Here is a 17664-nt window from a genome sequence, read left to right on the forward strand (position 1 = left end):
ACTGTACAATAGCGCATGACTAGGCCGTCACTAAGCCTAACAGCCTAACAGCTACTGTAAGAATGAAACGATACGATTGGTCAAATCTAGTTTCCCTTTCAGTATTGTTGAGGGAAGTGACGTTTGGCTAACCTACAAACAAAATATTACAGAACCCTGTTGTTGTTGTTTTTTTTTGAGATGTCAAGAAATTACTGTCAAATTTATTAAATAAGCATTTAAATAACAAATGGTAAAATTTTTACTATTACTAACTTTTACTTAGAATTTAAATATGTCAATAACTCAAATTTGAAAAACCATCGGAGTTTCCCTTTAAGTCTTACCTTCCCATCACGCCCTCTGTCTGACTCTTCTTTATCTTGTAGTTCTAAATTGTAAAACTAAAGTAAGATTTGATTCTTTCTATTTACTTACATTGTCTGAAGACAGCAGAGTCTGGGAACTTGTTTGGCTGTTTCCAAGGGGAGGTAAGACTGTATTACGTTTTCCATGGCTTGCCAACTGGAAAATCCAAAAAAATAATAAAAAATGATACATATGATAGTCGCAAGTTATAAATTTGAATAATATTTGTAGCATTTTTATAAAACAAACTATAATTATAGAAACACATTTCTACTGATTTTACGTTCCAATGATGAGTACAGTGTGTCAGGCTCTTAGTAAAGAAACACACCATAGATGAAGAGTTTTATAGCTGACATTGACCAAAGTAATGGATTGCGGGATTTAGCTGACATATGTTTGCATTATTCAGTTGGTGTTAGGACTTCAAGGTGATAACTAGTGATGGGCAAAAGTTAACTAAAATGTTGCTAACTTTTAGTTTAACTAAAAAAATTAGTTAAGGCCAAAGTTTAATTAAAAAATAAAAGTTTAGTTAAAATCCTAGTTTAATTAATTTTTTTTAGTTACAAACTAAAACGTTTAATTACAAATTTTACAAACTTTTTTAACATACATACCAATAAATATTTAGATCTATGTAATTCGGAGAATATATATAATGAATGATAGAGAGGAGAATAAACTAGAGGGTGCACAGGTCACTAGAAAGCCTTTTGACCTTTACCCTATAATGGTCGCTATTCCCGCCAATTCAAGGTATTTGAAAGGCGAGAAAAATAAACGTGATTATTATATTTCTAGCAAGTTTCGCTGCTTGATAAATCCTGATAATTCCTTGCTTCTATAGATCTACATTTTGCTGCTTTTTTTATTAAACACCAGTGTGTTCCTGTATAGCTGCAGGCAAAGAATTTTGCTTTACTATAGATCTAAAAGAAATGTCGACTCTTTTTATTTTAAAACTTTTTACTAGATAGATCTAAAGTTAGAGTCGAATGACGTCTAGTCTATTAGTATTAGTCTATTACTACTATATTAGTACTATTAGATCTATAGACATAATAGTCTATATTTAATTATTTTAGTCTTAAGTAGAGTCTAACTCTTAGTAGTCTTAGTCTTAGCTCTAAATGTAAATTTAAAATTATAAGTTAATAATATAGAATATAGATCTATTAGTTTAGAGATTCTACTATTCTAGAATTAGAGTCTAGATTAGATCTAGATATATCTAGATTACTTATTAGGCCTATACTAAGACCTAAGATGCAAAGATGATAGATCTATAATATTAATGACTATAATAGGCCTACTAATAATAGTCGTCACTATACTAGATCTAATACTAAATTAACTAAATCTAGACTAGACATCTACTTCTGATATAATTATACTTATATCTACTATCTAGATCTATTAGATCTAGTATTATCTACTAGAGTATATAGATCTAAATATCCATATCTAGTTATAATCATAATTATATTAATCTAAAATCTCTAGATAGATCTAGGTCTAGAGATACTAAGATATCTACTAGACTCTATTTAGATCTAGTAGTAGTAGTAGTAACTAGTATTTTCTTAAATTATTTTTAGATTAAAATATGAATTATTTGATCTAGGTCTAGTAGCTAGATCTAATTCTAGATCCAGATTATATTTCTGATCATTTCGTTTGTAGAAGATATTAGATCCAGAATATTCTAGAGTTAGTTAGCGAGTCAACATGCAGTTTTATCATTACTTCTAAAAAGGTACCTTATATTAGAACTTGGACAATTACTTCTAATTTCTTTCTATAATACTAATAATAGTCATTCTAGTCTAATCTAGTGATTCTATTAAGATCTACATCTATGCCATAAAGACATTTAAATCTTTTTTCATGTGCACAAATAAATGTTTATTACATTTTGCTAAAGAGATTGGTTGTTGTTTATATTTTTCATGTTTGGCTGTTTCGTCCTTAAAAAGGGTCAAAATAGTTAGTAAAAGTTTAACTAAAGTTTCTTAGTTTAGTTTAACTAATTTTTTCAATTTGTGATAAACTAAAAGTTTAATTACTTTTTTTTAGTTCAAACTTAGCTTAGTTTAACTAAACAAAATTAGTTTAGTTCCCATCACTAGTGATAACATCGTATTACTGACATGGACTCGACTGTGGCCTTAATACATTAAACTTCATTCAAGTATCTAACGGTCTGGACTTGGTCCTTCGTCTTGTTATTGTGGTAGGATTTGTTATTGTTAGATATTGAACACATTGAATACACTCGTACAAGAAACATTTTCTGAATAATCTGTCCAAACCAGACAGTCATCATACAACTATAAGACCAATGCATATGTGTTTGTGTACATCTTTTTTTTTAAAGAATGTTTGTAACTTGTAAGATATTGTTATTAACTTGGTGGTGACACAGATGGGAGCAGTGGTGTGTATGTAGACAGCCAACACAAAATCGCCCCAGGCTAGCGCTACACGAGCGGTCGGCCGCGACGAGTTAAAGACGGTCAGCCAAGACAGTTCGGGAAAGATCGGAGTTGTAAATAGAGATCAGGACGGGACGAGTGTAGTGTATAGTGCAAGAGTTGATACAGCGGTACAGTTGATAACGGCAAGATATTTGTACAGTCTTGTGGTACGTGTTGCCAATTGTACAATATTGGCTGTGATTTATTTGGAATCAAACTATTACGTTAGTTGAAGCCCTGAGTTGTCAAGTTCTTTCAGTTGGTGGTGTCGTGTGGTACAGTTTGCAGAGAGCCTGGATATGGAGATTCGCTGCATGATAAAATAATATATTTAAACGGAAAAGCAGAAAAACAGAAAAGTTCAAACTTCTTTATCGTTTTTATTTCAGGGCCCCTAGTGGTCATAAGCCCAGGCGCAATCAACCCTTTCGCACGATGGTTGCTACACCACTGCTCAGAGCGAGTGTTCCACTCTTTTGAGGATTTGAGAGGACAGGGAACTATCTTATAGAATGCCCGAATGCTACTTAAGTCTACCCTAAAATTTACCATCCATTTCAACTTTGGGTTATCTTGTCTCTTACTGTTTGAATTTATGGTTGCCTTGGTATTTTAAGATTTGCTAGTTGTTGTTTTTTTTTAAAACCACATAGCCAGTGAGAGAGTTAGTTTATAAGAGAATGAAGTTGTTTTATAGAGAAAAAAAAGAGTTACTTTATAACAGAAAAAAATTCTTTATAAATATAGAAATGTAGTACTCTTATCTTATCTTATATAATACAGACGTTACTTCAAAAAAGAAGATGATTACGTCCTATGAGTCATGCATTTAGTCATGCATATTAACCAATGACCTAAATTCTGCTAAGTCACAAGTTTTCCTGGCTAGCTCAGGCAACCCATTCCATGCTCTAATAGCACTAGGGAAGAAGGAGCTTGTACAAATTTGTCCTAGCATATGGAACGAGGAATGTGCCTTTATCTTTGTGTCTTTCTGAGTATTTTATTATATTTTGTTTTTGTATTTGAAGATTATGGTACCGTGTTTTATGTATAATTGCTACTTTACTTTTGAGCCTTCTGTCCTGAAGGCTTTCTAAATTTAGTGATGTTACTAAAGGTGTTACTCTGGTCAAATGTGAATATTTGTTTGTTATTAATCTCACTGTTCTATTCTGTGTCTGTTCCAGTTTCTTAATATTTTCTTGAGTTGAGGGGTCCCTATACGAATCACATATCAAGAAGTCATTAACACTAAGATTTACTGCTTTTTAATAAGACAATAAAAACATTTCTTTGATGTCTATGCGGACTGAACGGACTGTAGCTAAAAATCGAATATGAGAAACACATTAGATAAAATGGCACGGTGTCCACGTGACTGCAGGTTTCAAGAAGAAGGAACGAGATAATTGCAAAATCGACTTGGCGATCGTTAATACATCCGTAATGTAGATTCCTTCTTTTCACTTTGACCTTGTCAAAGCTTTTGGATCAACATATCGTCGTGTGTCAGGTCAGTCTAAAATGTCGACAGCAAACTCTCAACAGAACTCTTCAAAAAGTGTCCGTTACTTGAACAACAAGCCGCGCTTTCTGCATAATGCATGAGATCCTTTGTAACCAGTTGAAACTGTTAGCAGGGATTCTCAAGATGTCTAATGCCTTAAATAAGAATATCTTTCCACATGAACTGTTCAGTAATGTATCGGCCTCATCTGAGAGCTACCTGACATATTCATTTGCAAGATGGTATCTATAAAGTTTAACGGATTCAGTGAGTAATGGCAGTGTGTGGGCTACACACATTCCAGATATTCTGGAAATAAGGGAGAGATGGTAGCTGCTGTTTGTTGTAGTTTCAGGCATTGCTTTTAAAAAAGGCATTTGTTAAGTCCAAGCCCAAACCTCCAATAGGAACGCAAAGTTCGAACCCGAGACCATGGATTGGATTTTGATTTTAGGCACATCGGCACAATTTAGGCCATGTCGTGCCTGCCGGGACCATGATGACAACGGTCCGGGAAGCGCATTCCATACGACTAGAAAGTGATTTATACGTATAAAACCGGTCTGTTAGTATGCATTTCCTGTGAATTCTCCTTAAGACTATTCTAGAAGATTTAGCTGTTGATTAGTACCTGATAAAAGTAAACAATCAAAGACCCGCTTACAGAAATGTCGAGACCCTCTGACTTGTACTTCTTCCTAAAATGCCCTCCCCCTCACCACTCACTACCCTTCCCCGCAAACACAATTGAGATCATTCAAGCTTAACAAGAGTGTCTTTATCCGTGCACTAGAGGCGAACCTTGTTAGGCTTTTTTTCTTTTTTCCAAATATTCATATCATGTCTCGCAATGATCGGTAAAAGATCGATTATCGATCAAAAACTTGTAATGACGACGCAGGTAGATGTGATATGTCGCCATTCTGCCAGCTATTCACAGCTACAACGTCCGGCGGGAGGAGAAAGAGAAAGAATTGACTTTGTTATCGACTACTGACAGCCCGTTAGTTCACTGTAAAAACAAAGTTACGCTGACATAATGTATAGTATATATAGTATAATGTATAGAAACTTTATATATATACTCTTGCTACATGGACCATATTACAGAAAATGAATAAATAAATTATAATAATAAACAAATGAAAATATAAAAGAATTTAAAAAAAACCTTATCTATAAGGAAGAACTCCGTAATTACAACGATATGTGCCAAAATTGTAAAAGATATCTCCCTTATTTGATATCAAACACATTTATTAACAATAATTAATAAAAATATTTGGTTGCACTTTTAAATTAATTCTTATTTTATTAGGCACAATGAATGATTGTTTAAAGTTTCAATTTGAACCGAGAATGGGTTTGGGAAAAAAAAGTGAACATTTTTAAAGGGAAACAACCCGACATTTTTAACCATATATGTAAACACTGAAGGATTGATTTCCTTTGTTGATATATGTGGACAATGTAATAATTTGAACAACTCTAGTAGCTACTTTCTAAGTCATATGTTTCTTGTGGCATAGAAACTAGATCAGTCACTCTACTTCCAATAGTTCGGACAATGAAAACTGTTAGGACTAGTTGGGTCCAACACTTGTTATGATTAGTACTAGTTAACCAGGACATGGCAGGTCTAATGTTCTAGATTAAATAATATCACTAAGTTTTCAAAAGTCCTGGGGTTGATTTATTATAGACGTCAGAACAATAGGGATTAGAAGGAGCTCCCCAGTTCACCTGGATGTATTGGGTACATGGCATGTGTTGCGGACAGAAAAAAAACCCCAGTAAACTTAATTCACAACCATCAGATACCGAAACCAATATGTAAAAATGTTTGTAAAATGTTTGACAAACTTCACATTTGACTGAATTATTCTATTGTTGTTTTTTTTTTTTAGAAAAACTTAGAATCGAGAACAATTCCACTAATGAGACGTGGACATGAGGGGCTCGTTTGTCTTGCTTGACTACCTCCCTAGGAGAAAGGTAATTATGAAATCAAGCCTCTGCTGCTTTGAGACTGCAACCATTCGGGAGTCAAACTTGAGGAAAAATCATGAGCCGATGACTCTTAGGCAGTTAGCTGCACACATTGCCACATCCTGGAAGAGTCTGCTATGAAGCTGATCCCTAACTGTATTGGCTCTTGTCTTTCTCTTGTACACATCAGCTCAATCAGTCCAATCAGCTGGGAAAAGGGGGGGGGGTGACTGTTTAGTAGTCTTCAACACTAGATCTTATACCATAAATCTAGAAGCCCTAAACAGTCTAGTAGATCAGGGGGGGGGGGCTATACGTAGCCTTAAGAAACATACAGCTAGACAGTGTCAGGAAATTAAGTGCAGAACCAGGCGTAATGTCATCAACCCCTGGGACCCAGCCAAAGCTAACTCGTATAGTCGAAATGTAGAACCAATAGATAACTCGAAAATATCAATTTTAAACTCTATAAAATTCTAAAAATAAATTCGGGTAACATAAAAAGTACCAAGTAAAATATAAACGACATAGTGGTGAAGAAAATAATACTCTAATACAAGCAGCAATTCAAACATTCGGAATAAAACAACTATCTAAATAGCCGAATAAAAACTAAAAGTTGTAAGCCTTGGTATACATATCCAGTGTAGACAGAAAAGAAGTGCATATCTTAAAGCCAGAAGAATCAATAGTATTTTCAAAAACTACAGAACCTCTATCAAGATTAAGCGTACAGAGTAAAATCTACAAAATTGTTATGAATACTGCTTTAACAAAACATGCTGATAATAGTAAGAATAGTCTATAAAGATTAAAAGAAAGAATCCTAGACCTAGTCTTAAGAAAATAAAAAAGATTGATAATCATTACGTCCATATTGACGAGTTAAACAAGTTTTTTTTTAAATCTTAAAATGAACCATTAAAAAGTCCTATTAACTATATCGCTGGTCTCCATATCTCAAGCTAGATAGACCGTTGTTTATTATTAGTATTATGTTAGAAACGAACGAGTATTCATTCTCTGGCGCTGCCAGGGTCGAGTTTCGTTAAAGAGAAACAAAATTCATCGTAGTCCCTTTATCAGTATCCACTGAGGAATTTTCTGGTGATGTGGCAGGTCTGCAGAAGTATCGCCCTCCTGAGGCAACGAGATTGTTCCTAGGAATGTTAACTCTTTCTCTCCGTAATTATTTAACACATTCTGATGGAATCAACGCTGGTATCGTCAGTTAGGAGAGAAAGAGTTAAGGTGTTACATGCGCATGTTAGTGTAAATGTGAAATGGTGCGAATGCGTGTTGAAAGAGGAGAAAAACCAAAATGGAGGAATATGAACAAGACTGTAGTATCATGGTTAATAAAGATTGAAGTATTTAAAAACTATGAAGAAGATGTAACAAGTTTAAGGGCCTTGAAGGTACATGTGAAGTCAGTTGTTATTATTCCCTCGGTTGATATAACAATGGGGTATATTGTTGTTTTAGATAACTTCCATAAAAGCTTAATCTCCAAGCCTAGGTACGGCGATGTCAATAATGGTAGCGGCTTTTTCTTTTTTTATCGATGAGCAGCAGATCAGGGCGATTAAAATCTACCGTTTCGTCGGTCAAAATAGGCATATCCCAGTACAGAAGATGATCAGTAGACTCGAGAACCTCTTGTAGTAAGTATTTCTAATTATTATTATTATTAGTTGTAGTAGTTTTTTTAATGTAATGTGCTGTTATCATTATTATTACTTTTGTTTCCATTTTGATTATTTTTAGGGGTGTGATTTCAATACTGTTATTAGCAGTAGCGTGGCAAGGTACCCGTGGGCCCGGGCTCAAGAATATCTTCATGGGCTCTCCATTCCCGTAATAAGACGAATTTAATCTGAGACAAAACAATTGAATAATTTATATGTATTGGTGCATTTACCAAAATAAATTCCAATGCAAGTTGAGTATCTTTTTAATTAGTAAGAATGTCATTACGTTCGATTTTGTTAGGCCTCAGACAGGTAATAGTGTCTTAAAAGTCATGTTTCTACATTTTCTTAACATAATGTAATGAACAAAGAAAGGTTTTATGAATTCTACATTCAAAACATTTACCTTCCTAAAATACTTCTAGGTGAAAACCTGTACATATTGATACAAACTATAGACTAATATAATTCTACTTCCATCATTTTAGATTGAATATATAGCACATTTTTCTAAACTTCAAAGTAGTGAAGTCAGTAACCAGTGCTTCTATTTCTAAACTTTTGGCGGTTTCTCGCCCAATGTAAAGAACACAAAGTGAAGCCAACCTGCTATGTGTCATAGAAATCCTTATATAATCAATTGAAATTGTGAAAAGGACCGCTATGCTAAAGAGACTAATACAGACGAAGAGAGAAATAAGATGCATGCTGGGAAAATGTTTGGAAAACTTTATGATAAAATGTAGTTGTCTATGATAAAAACAGCCAAATCTCATTTAGCTGTTTACGATAAAAAAAAATAAACAGCAAAACCTCCTTGTGAATGGCATCTTTAAATGATTGAATCAGTGAACACCATTTTAAGTCAATGTCATCTGGCTAAAATGCTACTAGAGGAATAGTGTCATCATGCAGCTCTTTTTTTCCTTGAAATGAAACTGGGCACTAACGACTATACCATGATGACAATTTGTTATGTCCATTAAATCTGTTAAGTAATCGTGAAACAATGTCGATGATACTTCGATAAAATACGTTGAATTTGAAAGTTGATTTTGAAAGTCTTCTCTTCAATCTTGAGTTAGAATTATTTCTTCACAGTAATTAGATCTAGTTTTAGGCTCATCAAATCCCCTAATCAATGGTGCAGTGCAAAAAACTGTATCAACATCCCAAGATTAAGTTACTTCAGCAGCCTTATTTAGAGCCGTCATCCTCCCTACATTGCTCTATGCCTCAGAAACATGGACAGTGTACAGTAAACATGCAAAGAAACTAAACCACTTCCACATGACATGTCTGAGAAAAATACTAAATGTCAAATGGCAAGACAAAATACCAGATACAGAAGTCCTTCGAAGAGCGTGTCTGCAAAGCATCCACACAATCCTGATGCAGTCCCAGCTGCGATGGGCAGGTCACGTCTACAGAATGGAAGACCACCGCATCCCTAAACGACTCTTGTATGGCCAACTAAGCGAAGGAAAACGCTTTGCAAGGTGGGCAAAGAAAGCGCTTCAGGGACACCCTCAAAGCTTCTCTGAAGGCGTTCAGCATAGACCCAGGCACCTGGGAGACAGAGGCACATGACAGAGCATCATGGCGTCGCGTTGTGAAAACTGGCGCACAGGTTGCTGAGGAAAAAAGAACAACGCTGGCAGAAGAAAAACGTGAGAAAAGAAAAGCAAGACAAACGACACTAGCTCCAGCTGGAATAACTTGTCCAGTGTGCGGCCGAACATTCCGGGCTCACATAGGTCTCACCAGCCACATGAGGAGGCATAAAACCCCAGTGCAAAGCCCTCAGCCCCCTGGATGACAAGGTGGTCATCATCGAACCACGATGGACGAACTATATATATATTTAGTACTGTCTAAATGCCATTTCTCAAATGTGCCATCCCAATCTAGATCTTCTTCAGTTGACTTTCTACTTTATCTAGGTCTTGCTGCTCACTTTTAAACATTTTTGACACAACTCTGACTGCGCTGACAATTTTGCACTCGACAATAAGCAGAACAATATTAACATATTGAAAGCACCATCATAGCTTTAGCTTCGCAGTTTATTGAAGGATAAATGGGAATTATTCATTACTTGGAGCATTTGTTCAGCCAATTTTTCACAAATATGAAAACCTAGAAACGACATTCTCATTGCTATACTAAAGCTGAAATCTAAACTGTATCAAATGTAATTCCAAGACGTTTGCATCCAATTCGACAAAGGAAGCACTGTACAATTGTATAGTTTTAACCCTACCGTTGGTTGGTAAGAGATACCAATTTTAAAAAACTTAAATACAGAAAATAAAAGAAACAAATTAAGGTTAGACAAAATTGAATAATTAGCAGTTGTATCGAAATACTAATTAGTGACCATCAAGACTATCCTTATAAGCCTTTTTGTTATTGTTGCCCAGCTATTTTCCTTATTTTTCTGCACAACATATTCCAATTTTCTAAACAAAACTTTTTCTCTCTCCCTACCCCCACCCCTTTTTAAAACTAATACATGGAAAAAATAAAAATATTTATTTATCTGACAACAATAGTCCCCTCAAACGTACAATTAGGATTAGCCAACATTACGATAAACAAGATGGAAAGCAGTTCCTTAAAGTAATCTAAGTGGCTGGTACACTGAATCTAGCTTAAAACACTTGTTAATGTTTTAAAACTAATATAAAGTTTCATGCAACGATTAGGATATTTTGAGGGAGGTTCTCAGATTCCACACACAGGATGCACTTATAATAGTGCAATTATTTTCTTTCCTAAAGCGTCATTACTAAGCTTTCAACTGGTTATGAGTCATGGGCCCAAGTGCAATCAATTTCTTTGCGCCATTGTTGCTACGCTATAGCCTGTGGGCCCCTAATAGTCGTGGGCCCGAGTTAATTAAACCCCTTTGCGCTATGGATGCTACGCCACTGGTAATTAGTTGTAATGACTGCCTATGTAGCACTTGTGCTTTGTTGTAAAACAATAAAATTGTTAAATTGTTAAAAATTGTTGCGACAAAAAGCGATGAACAGGCTTTCATTTCATTTCAATGTGGTGAACCATAGGCGTTCCGTGACTGAAGGATGAGAAACATATATAGTAGTTCTATTCATATTATTTAGAAGTTCAATGCAAATCAGTGCATTTGTTCTTATATTGTGTACATTTTGTAAACAGTCAGATCTTGCGCTCTATAGGATAGATGATGTAAAAGTCATCTGTTTATGTGGCTTACTGTTAACGAGGGTGTCATGTAGCCAGCACAACGACCATTTGCCTTCACATTCCCCACGCGATCACGTCGTCAACTAATGTCGGGTACCCATTAGAGTTGGGTGGACTCAGAGGCGTCTAAAGATCCCGAAATTAAAAACCCCAGTCTTCTAACCCGGGACCTTGGTTTGGAAGCCAAGCACTTTACCGCTCAACCACCGCGGTGGGACTTGTATACCTTTATTAGCCTCTACGCCCCTCTGTTAAGGTTTTTAAAATAATGTGTACATCAACCTGTCAAATATGTATAATCACTAGGTACACCTCATTGTTTTCTTTACCTCTTTAAATTAGGCTAGAAAAATGACGTCACGTCGCATAGCAAGACATTATAATAAGAATAGTTCAAGGGCTTAACTACCAAAGACATTATTTGTATCAGGCTCATCCATCCGTGTCGCCTTTGATTCAGCTTTGATTTACTTTATAGAGTATTGTTTGAAACAGGACGCTTATAGCTTCTCTTTAATACAATGGTCGCTTGTTTAATTAGAAGAAAGGCTAATGGTAGGCGTTGATCTACGTAGATACATTCTTAGCCTAAGGGTCTCCAAACATGAGAGATGAGGTAGTCATGACGTACATTTAAATAAACTCACTAATGTCAGTGCTTGAATTCAACATTCTTTAAGTACCAGCAATGAAACGTAGACATAAAAAAAAAATTATTTTGTTTTTTTTTCTTTTTACCAGTAACCCCCCCCCCCCAATTTTTTAAAGACTAAGACTAAGACTGCTTTATTGATCCTTACAGAAATTTGTTGTGATTACAAGGACTCTTTTCTCATATACAGACAACACAACAGAAACATACACATAAATAAACAGACACAGCATAAAGAGTTCATTCAGCGACTACACAGGCATCTTGGTCCTTTTCATGTTTCGTGATCCTGATCTGATCTACTGTTCAAAAAATAATTAGGAACCCCCCGTCCCCAAATTATCATCGTTCGCAATTTTTTTTCCACTCTCGCACAGATTTTTTTCAATGAAACGGCCCGGATTTTACCGTTCCCAAATATACTTTTGACATGTCAATGGAATTATCTGTTAGGTTCAATAGAAACGATCCGCTCTCCTACTCTCATCTAATTTATAGCCGTTGAATTATATTACCCCTTTTCTCCCCCACCCCCACAAGCTCTCAAATTACTATCTTCAATCTATTAAATATGTATCATAAAAATATACAATTTGTATATTTATAAAAATATTGAGATCTTTTTAGATATTATGACCTAAAAAGATGTTGAGACCTAAATTGACACAAGGATTTAGTGTTTTTTTTTTTGTTTTTTTTTTAAATTGGGTGCCGGTACTCAGTGATAGATTGCCTAACTTTTAACTACTAATGAATTAGAAAAAACGTTAGAATACAAGAAAAGTAATAATTTTTACCCACATAGAAATAGGTGCAGGAACGCCGTACCAGTGCGTACCGTCACAAAAAAAAGCACTGCTAAACTAAGACATTGCCAATATTATTACATATCACACAAGGCCGGCTTTAGTTTATTGGAGTCAATAGAATGAGGTATTTCCAAATAAAATAGAAAAATAAAAAGAGACCAAAAAGTACGCAATGGTTTAAAACCTTCCAGCATTTAATTTTTTTTTAAATCATATAGATCTAAAACATTTTCCGTAGAGTTTCGGATGGATTCTTAAATCATAGTAAATACTATGTTAGATTGTTAGTACACTACTCATTGAGTTCTGCTATGCTGGAGAAAAGCATTTTTTTTCTTAATGTTTTTTTTTTTGGAGTTCTTACTAATCGGAGGGCCTAGGCGTCTGCTTAGTTTGCCCTGCATCACAAGACGCTTGGTGACATGAACTTTAATAGCTATCTAATAAGGCTTGTCTTAGAGTCCTATGATTATTGTGGAATGCATTATTTCCAGTGGATACGCAGCCCCAGCTGTGACCTACATATTTTGCCACATCCACATCCATTGTCCGCCTGTGGTCGATCTAGATTTTGTTTTCGCCGTCTACGTCTGTGCTCGGCAGTGAATATAGCTGTCTACGAAATTATTATCTTACATTGTCACAAGAGACCAACTTTCGCGAATTGAATTGTCACTGTTCGGAGCTCATAAGATGGGCAATTATAGTCAAACAGGAATTTCAATTTAGTCTGAACCAATTATATTATCTTATCTTATTTTATCTATCTTATTTTATCTTATCTTATCTTATAGACAGTAAAATCATATGCAATAAAATTAAAGACAGTAGCTTCATCAATCAAACAAACAAAAATAGAATAAAAAAGCATTTTTACTGATCTTAGATAACTTTTAATTTGGTCAGAACTTGACAATACATATGTACTTTCATGATACGGGAAGAACTTTTTTTTACAGCAATACTATTTTTTAACACGCTTCTAATGTTGCTTCAGAATTGAAGATTATTACATCATATCCCACCCCAAACAACCGCGGGACGTCGGAGGATTGACTAGGACCGAGTTCGAACCTAAGACCATCGAAACAACAGTCAAGAGCGCATCGCACGTGACCAAGCAACAATCTAGAATGAGATAGCCATTTCAAATTACCAGAATAAATTATATGACATATAAAAATGTTTAATATCAGCCGAAATAGGCTTGTCTCCCTTTTTATTATGAAATATAGATCAGAGCCTAAAAAGCAACGACCAAAATATATAAAATACTTTTTTAAGAAACAAAGCTTTCAGCCTTATCACTCAATACTGTAAGAATTATTTCCCTTTTCGATATCATACAAAGTTTATTAATTACCACTATTTAACTAACTTTTAGGTTAATCTTTTGATTGATTCATGTCTTGTGCAAGGTTTCAACTTGATCTGACAATGGGAAGTGGCAGAGATAATGTGTATCAAACAGAAAGACATATCCTTATTTGTCACTTAATTGAAAGTAATACTAAATGTGTCATTAAGTTTAAGATAGTTAAACCAGTCATTAGCAGACGACTCAAGTCACCTTAACGCTTACCTGAATGAGGCGTTTGAATCTCAGCTCTGGACTCAAATGAACCAATTGCAAGAGTTTCACTTTCTTTTCATCTATAGTGGTCAGTTCCTTTGTTAACTCCTTGCAATCAGACACAGCAGCTTGCGTGTTGACCTGAGAATTAGACTCAGCTTTCAAGCTAGTCCGTGCTGGTCTAGGAATGGTATTTCTTATAGATTGTCCTGCAGGCTGCAGCGCCCACTTGGGTCGGTCAGAGCCCTGCCAGTTGTGATGCATAGCCGTCGCCGGTATCATCTCATAACTGGAACAGCTTTATTTAATGCGTTCCATAAATCACATTAAGTAAATACAATTTCCCCACTTCAAAGTTCAGTGTATTTCCTGGTAGAGAGCCGAGTCCTGATCAAAAATCCATATCAAACTTTTTTTTCTACAAAGAATCCTTTTCGCTTCAGCGATCAATACATCATTCTTATTTAGTTGAAAGATCAATGAATAGTTTTCTTTCTTTTCAAGTTTGTTAAATCGAACGACACATGTTACTAGCTGCAAAAGCAAAATTATAAATGGAAAAATGCCTCACTTGAAAGACAGTAATCCAATAAAAAGGACTTTATTTTTTGCTTTATAATTCAAGACATCTTAGTCAAGCAGACACAAACTAATTGGAAATAGTTCAAAGCTTCCAAAAAGCTGTATACGACTCCAAATGACAAATTTTGTAAGGCACAACATGACCTGATCGTTAGACACAGAATCATACAAACATTAGCGCGAGAGTTGGTGTAAACATGCAACGTAAGATTAATCTTGTCACAAGTCTGTTAAACCTTGTATACACAGACCATGATAGGGGCAGGCCTTCGATTTCAAGAATAATTTATTACCTTTGCTTGTAGCAGGGCTTATATGACTTGCAAAGTCCTCACGAGGCCCAATAGTCTGATAAGGAAAAGATATAGACCGGAATAGACCCTGATATCTATGACACGTGATGTGAGCCAATACTTCATTGTTCGATTTCTTTACTAGTTTGCTTTGATTATCCCAAACTTTAAAATGCACAAATAATTTTGACTATACTAGAAATGTAAATTTTTTTAAATATTTATTTTAAAACACTTTGTTTTTATATAGGTTTCAGCTCAAAGCATAGAAGTTAAAAGTTTAATAACTTTTAATTCTTCCAATTGTCTATTAATATGTCGATAATAACAACGTATAGTATGGCATGGGGTTCACTAAGAGAACATGTCTTGGACAGCTCAGCATGAAAGAAAGAACACCTAAACTAAACTCATGCCTTCTGGACAGCTCAGCATGAAAGAAAGAACACCTAAACTAAACTCATGCCTTCTGGACAGCTCAGCATGAAAGAAAGAACACCTAAACTAAACTCATGCCTTCTGGACAGCTCAGCATGAAAGAAAGAACACCTAAACTAAACTCATGCCTTCAGGTACAAAAGTTAGTTGAAAAGCAAAGTAGTAAAAGCATTAAAAAAATATTGCATTAAATTGTGAGCTAAAACTATAGACATATATGTATTCTATCTAGACTGGACATGGAGATCTTTTAAAACTACAAAAAATGTCGTGAATGTTTTTAAAAGTTGAAAGAAGGCGTTGTTTTGTAGAGTAGTCATAAGACATATAACATTTTTTTCAACCCTAACCTATGTAACATATAATTTAATTTTCAGAACTAAATCTAGTAACTGAGCATCAAAACTAAGAGTACTCTCGTCTCATAATTATTATTTTGCAATCTTTAGATACATAATCTAGAAAGATCTAAGTAATCAATCTATTTAAATGTTGATTAAAATCAACAGATATGGATTATTTCGATCTAGGATTTTTGAAACATTATCTCAAAGGAAACTAACAGGACATGGCTTTGTTTCATATATTTGCGTGAATATTTAGTTCTGTGATTAATAGCCCATTCAAAATATAAAAACAATCCTAGAAATGATTTTGCATTATTTCTAAACTTTGAAAACTAAAGATCATTACTTTTCTAAGACAGAAAAGATTGATTGGGGCGACTTCCCTTAAAGCTTGAAAAAGAGTTACCGTCAGTTACGTACATTATATATATATATATATATAGGTTTGTGAATCGATTAATCTCAGGTAAAGATTCGTTTCCAATTTCCAGTCTAGATATAAATGTGTCTATGGCTAAAACCTTGCTTAGAGTGCATGAATAATCTCCCATTAGGCATAGACGTGTAGCTATCGTGTAGCTAAATCCAAATCCAAATTTCTCAAAAAAGGATCATAATCGTAAAAACTTTGGCGCTTAGTCACAACATCAGAATTACTTCTACTACAAATTGTGAATAATGAAAAGGGGGTATTTCTTTCACTTTAAGAATTAATAAATGAAACAATCAATAAGTTTTCGCTTTCAGTTCTTAGTAATCACATTAGGTCTTATGGAAACATCTCAAAATAAAAGAATTAAGCCAAAATAAAAATGTGATACTTTACGTGGCCTCAAAATAAGAAGAAATCAAAATAAGAGATCAACACTCTAAATGTAAATAGTGAAACACCAAATATAATAATATTCAGGCTTGGAGATTAAACGTTTATGGAAGTTATCTAAAACAACAATATACCCCATTGTTATAACCGAGGGGATAATAACAACTGACTTCAACAGACACCTCCAAGGCCCTTAACATTCTTAAGAAGATTCTCGTTGCCTGTCAGAGGGCGGTACTACTGCAGACCTACCCCATCGCTAGAAAATTCCTCTGTGGACACTGATAAAAGGACTACAATGAATTTTGTTTCTAACGAAACTCGACCCTGGCAGTGCCAGATAATGAATATTGGTTCGTTTCTAACATAATAATAATTTTTAAAAGTGATAATAATAATAATAATAACATGAAATCAACATTTCCTTCCGAGCTCATCAGAACTTGACCAAGTGAACAAGTAGACCACAAACACAATGCACTCATCTCTAAGGCTACACAATTAAATGTCTTGATAAGCTTCAAAACATATCCCATAGTTCAAAGTCTTCACCTCCACCACCCCTCCTTGTCACAGTCATGGGTTCGTCCTGGAACGCTTAGAGGCGTCACCCTATTCAGAAAACAACAAATCATGGAATCTTTTGACAAAAAAAAAAACAACACACACAAGAATCAAATAATCGACTCCCTACAGAAATAAAAAAAAAAACACATGTAGAAACTATAGCGAAACACACGCTTGAAGAGGTTTTGAAATGACCGAGTCAAAAAGTACCTACCATTCTTCCGTCACACGCCATTAGTTTTTCAAGAAGCCACCCTCCTCCATTTCCCCCCCCCCAGTACAATTCCTTACCTCTATCGCCTCCCCCTTATCGTACCCCCACCCCTCTTTT

At 34.9% G+C, this 17664-nt stretch overlaps 1 protein-coding gene across 7 annotated transcripts in view; it reads right to left on the reverse strand.

The window, feature by feature from the left end:
* LOC106067842 (uncharacterized) overlaps nucleotides 1–17664 on the reverse strand; it is a 75259-nt gene that overhangs the window by 40545 nt on the left and 17050 nt on the right. For 4 of the 7 annotated variants that reach the window (XM_056044242.1, XM_056044239.1, XM_056044240.1 and 1 more), the window contains one exon: nucleotides 418–504. In XM_056044242.1, coding sequence (XP_055900217.1) covers nucleotides 418–504 — 87 coding nt within the window. Of the gene's footprint in view, nucleotides 1–417; nucleotides 505–14292; nucleotides 15010–16464; nucleotides 17153–17174; nucleotides 17551–17664 lie in introns of those variants that run through there. The other 3 variants (XM_056044244.1, XM_056044243.1, XM_056044245.1) reach the window with 3 other exon arrangements.

Source organism: Biomphalaria glabrata, chromosome 10 (assembly GCF_947242115.1).
Source record: "Biomphalaria glabrata chromosome 10, xgBioGlab47.1, whole genome shotgun sequence".
NCBI classification, from domain to species: Eukaryota; Metazoa; Mollusca; class Gastropoda; family Planorbidae; genus Biomphalaria; species Biomphalaria glabrata.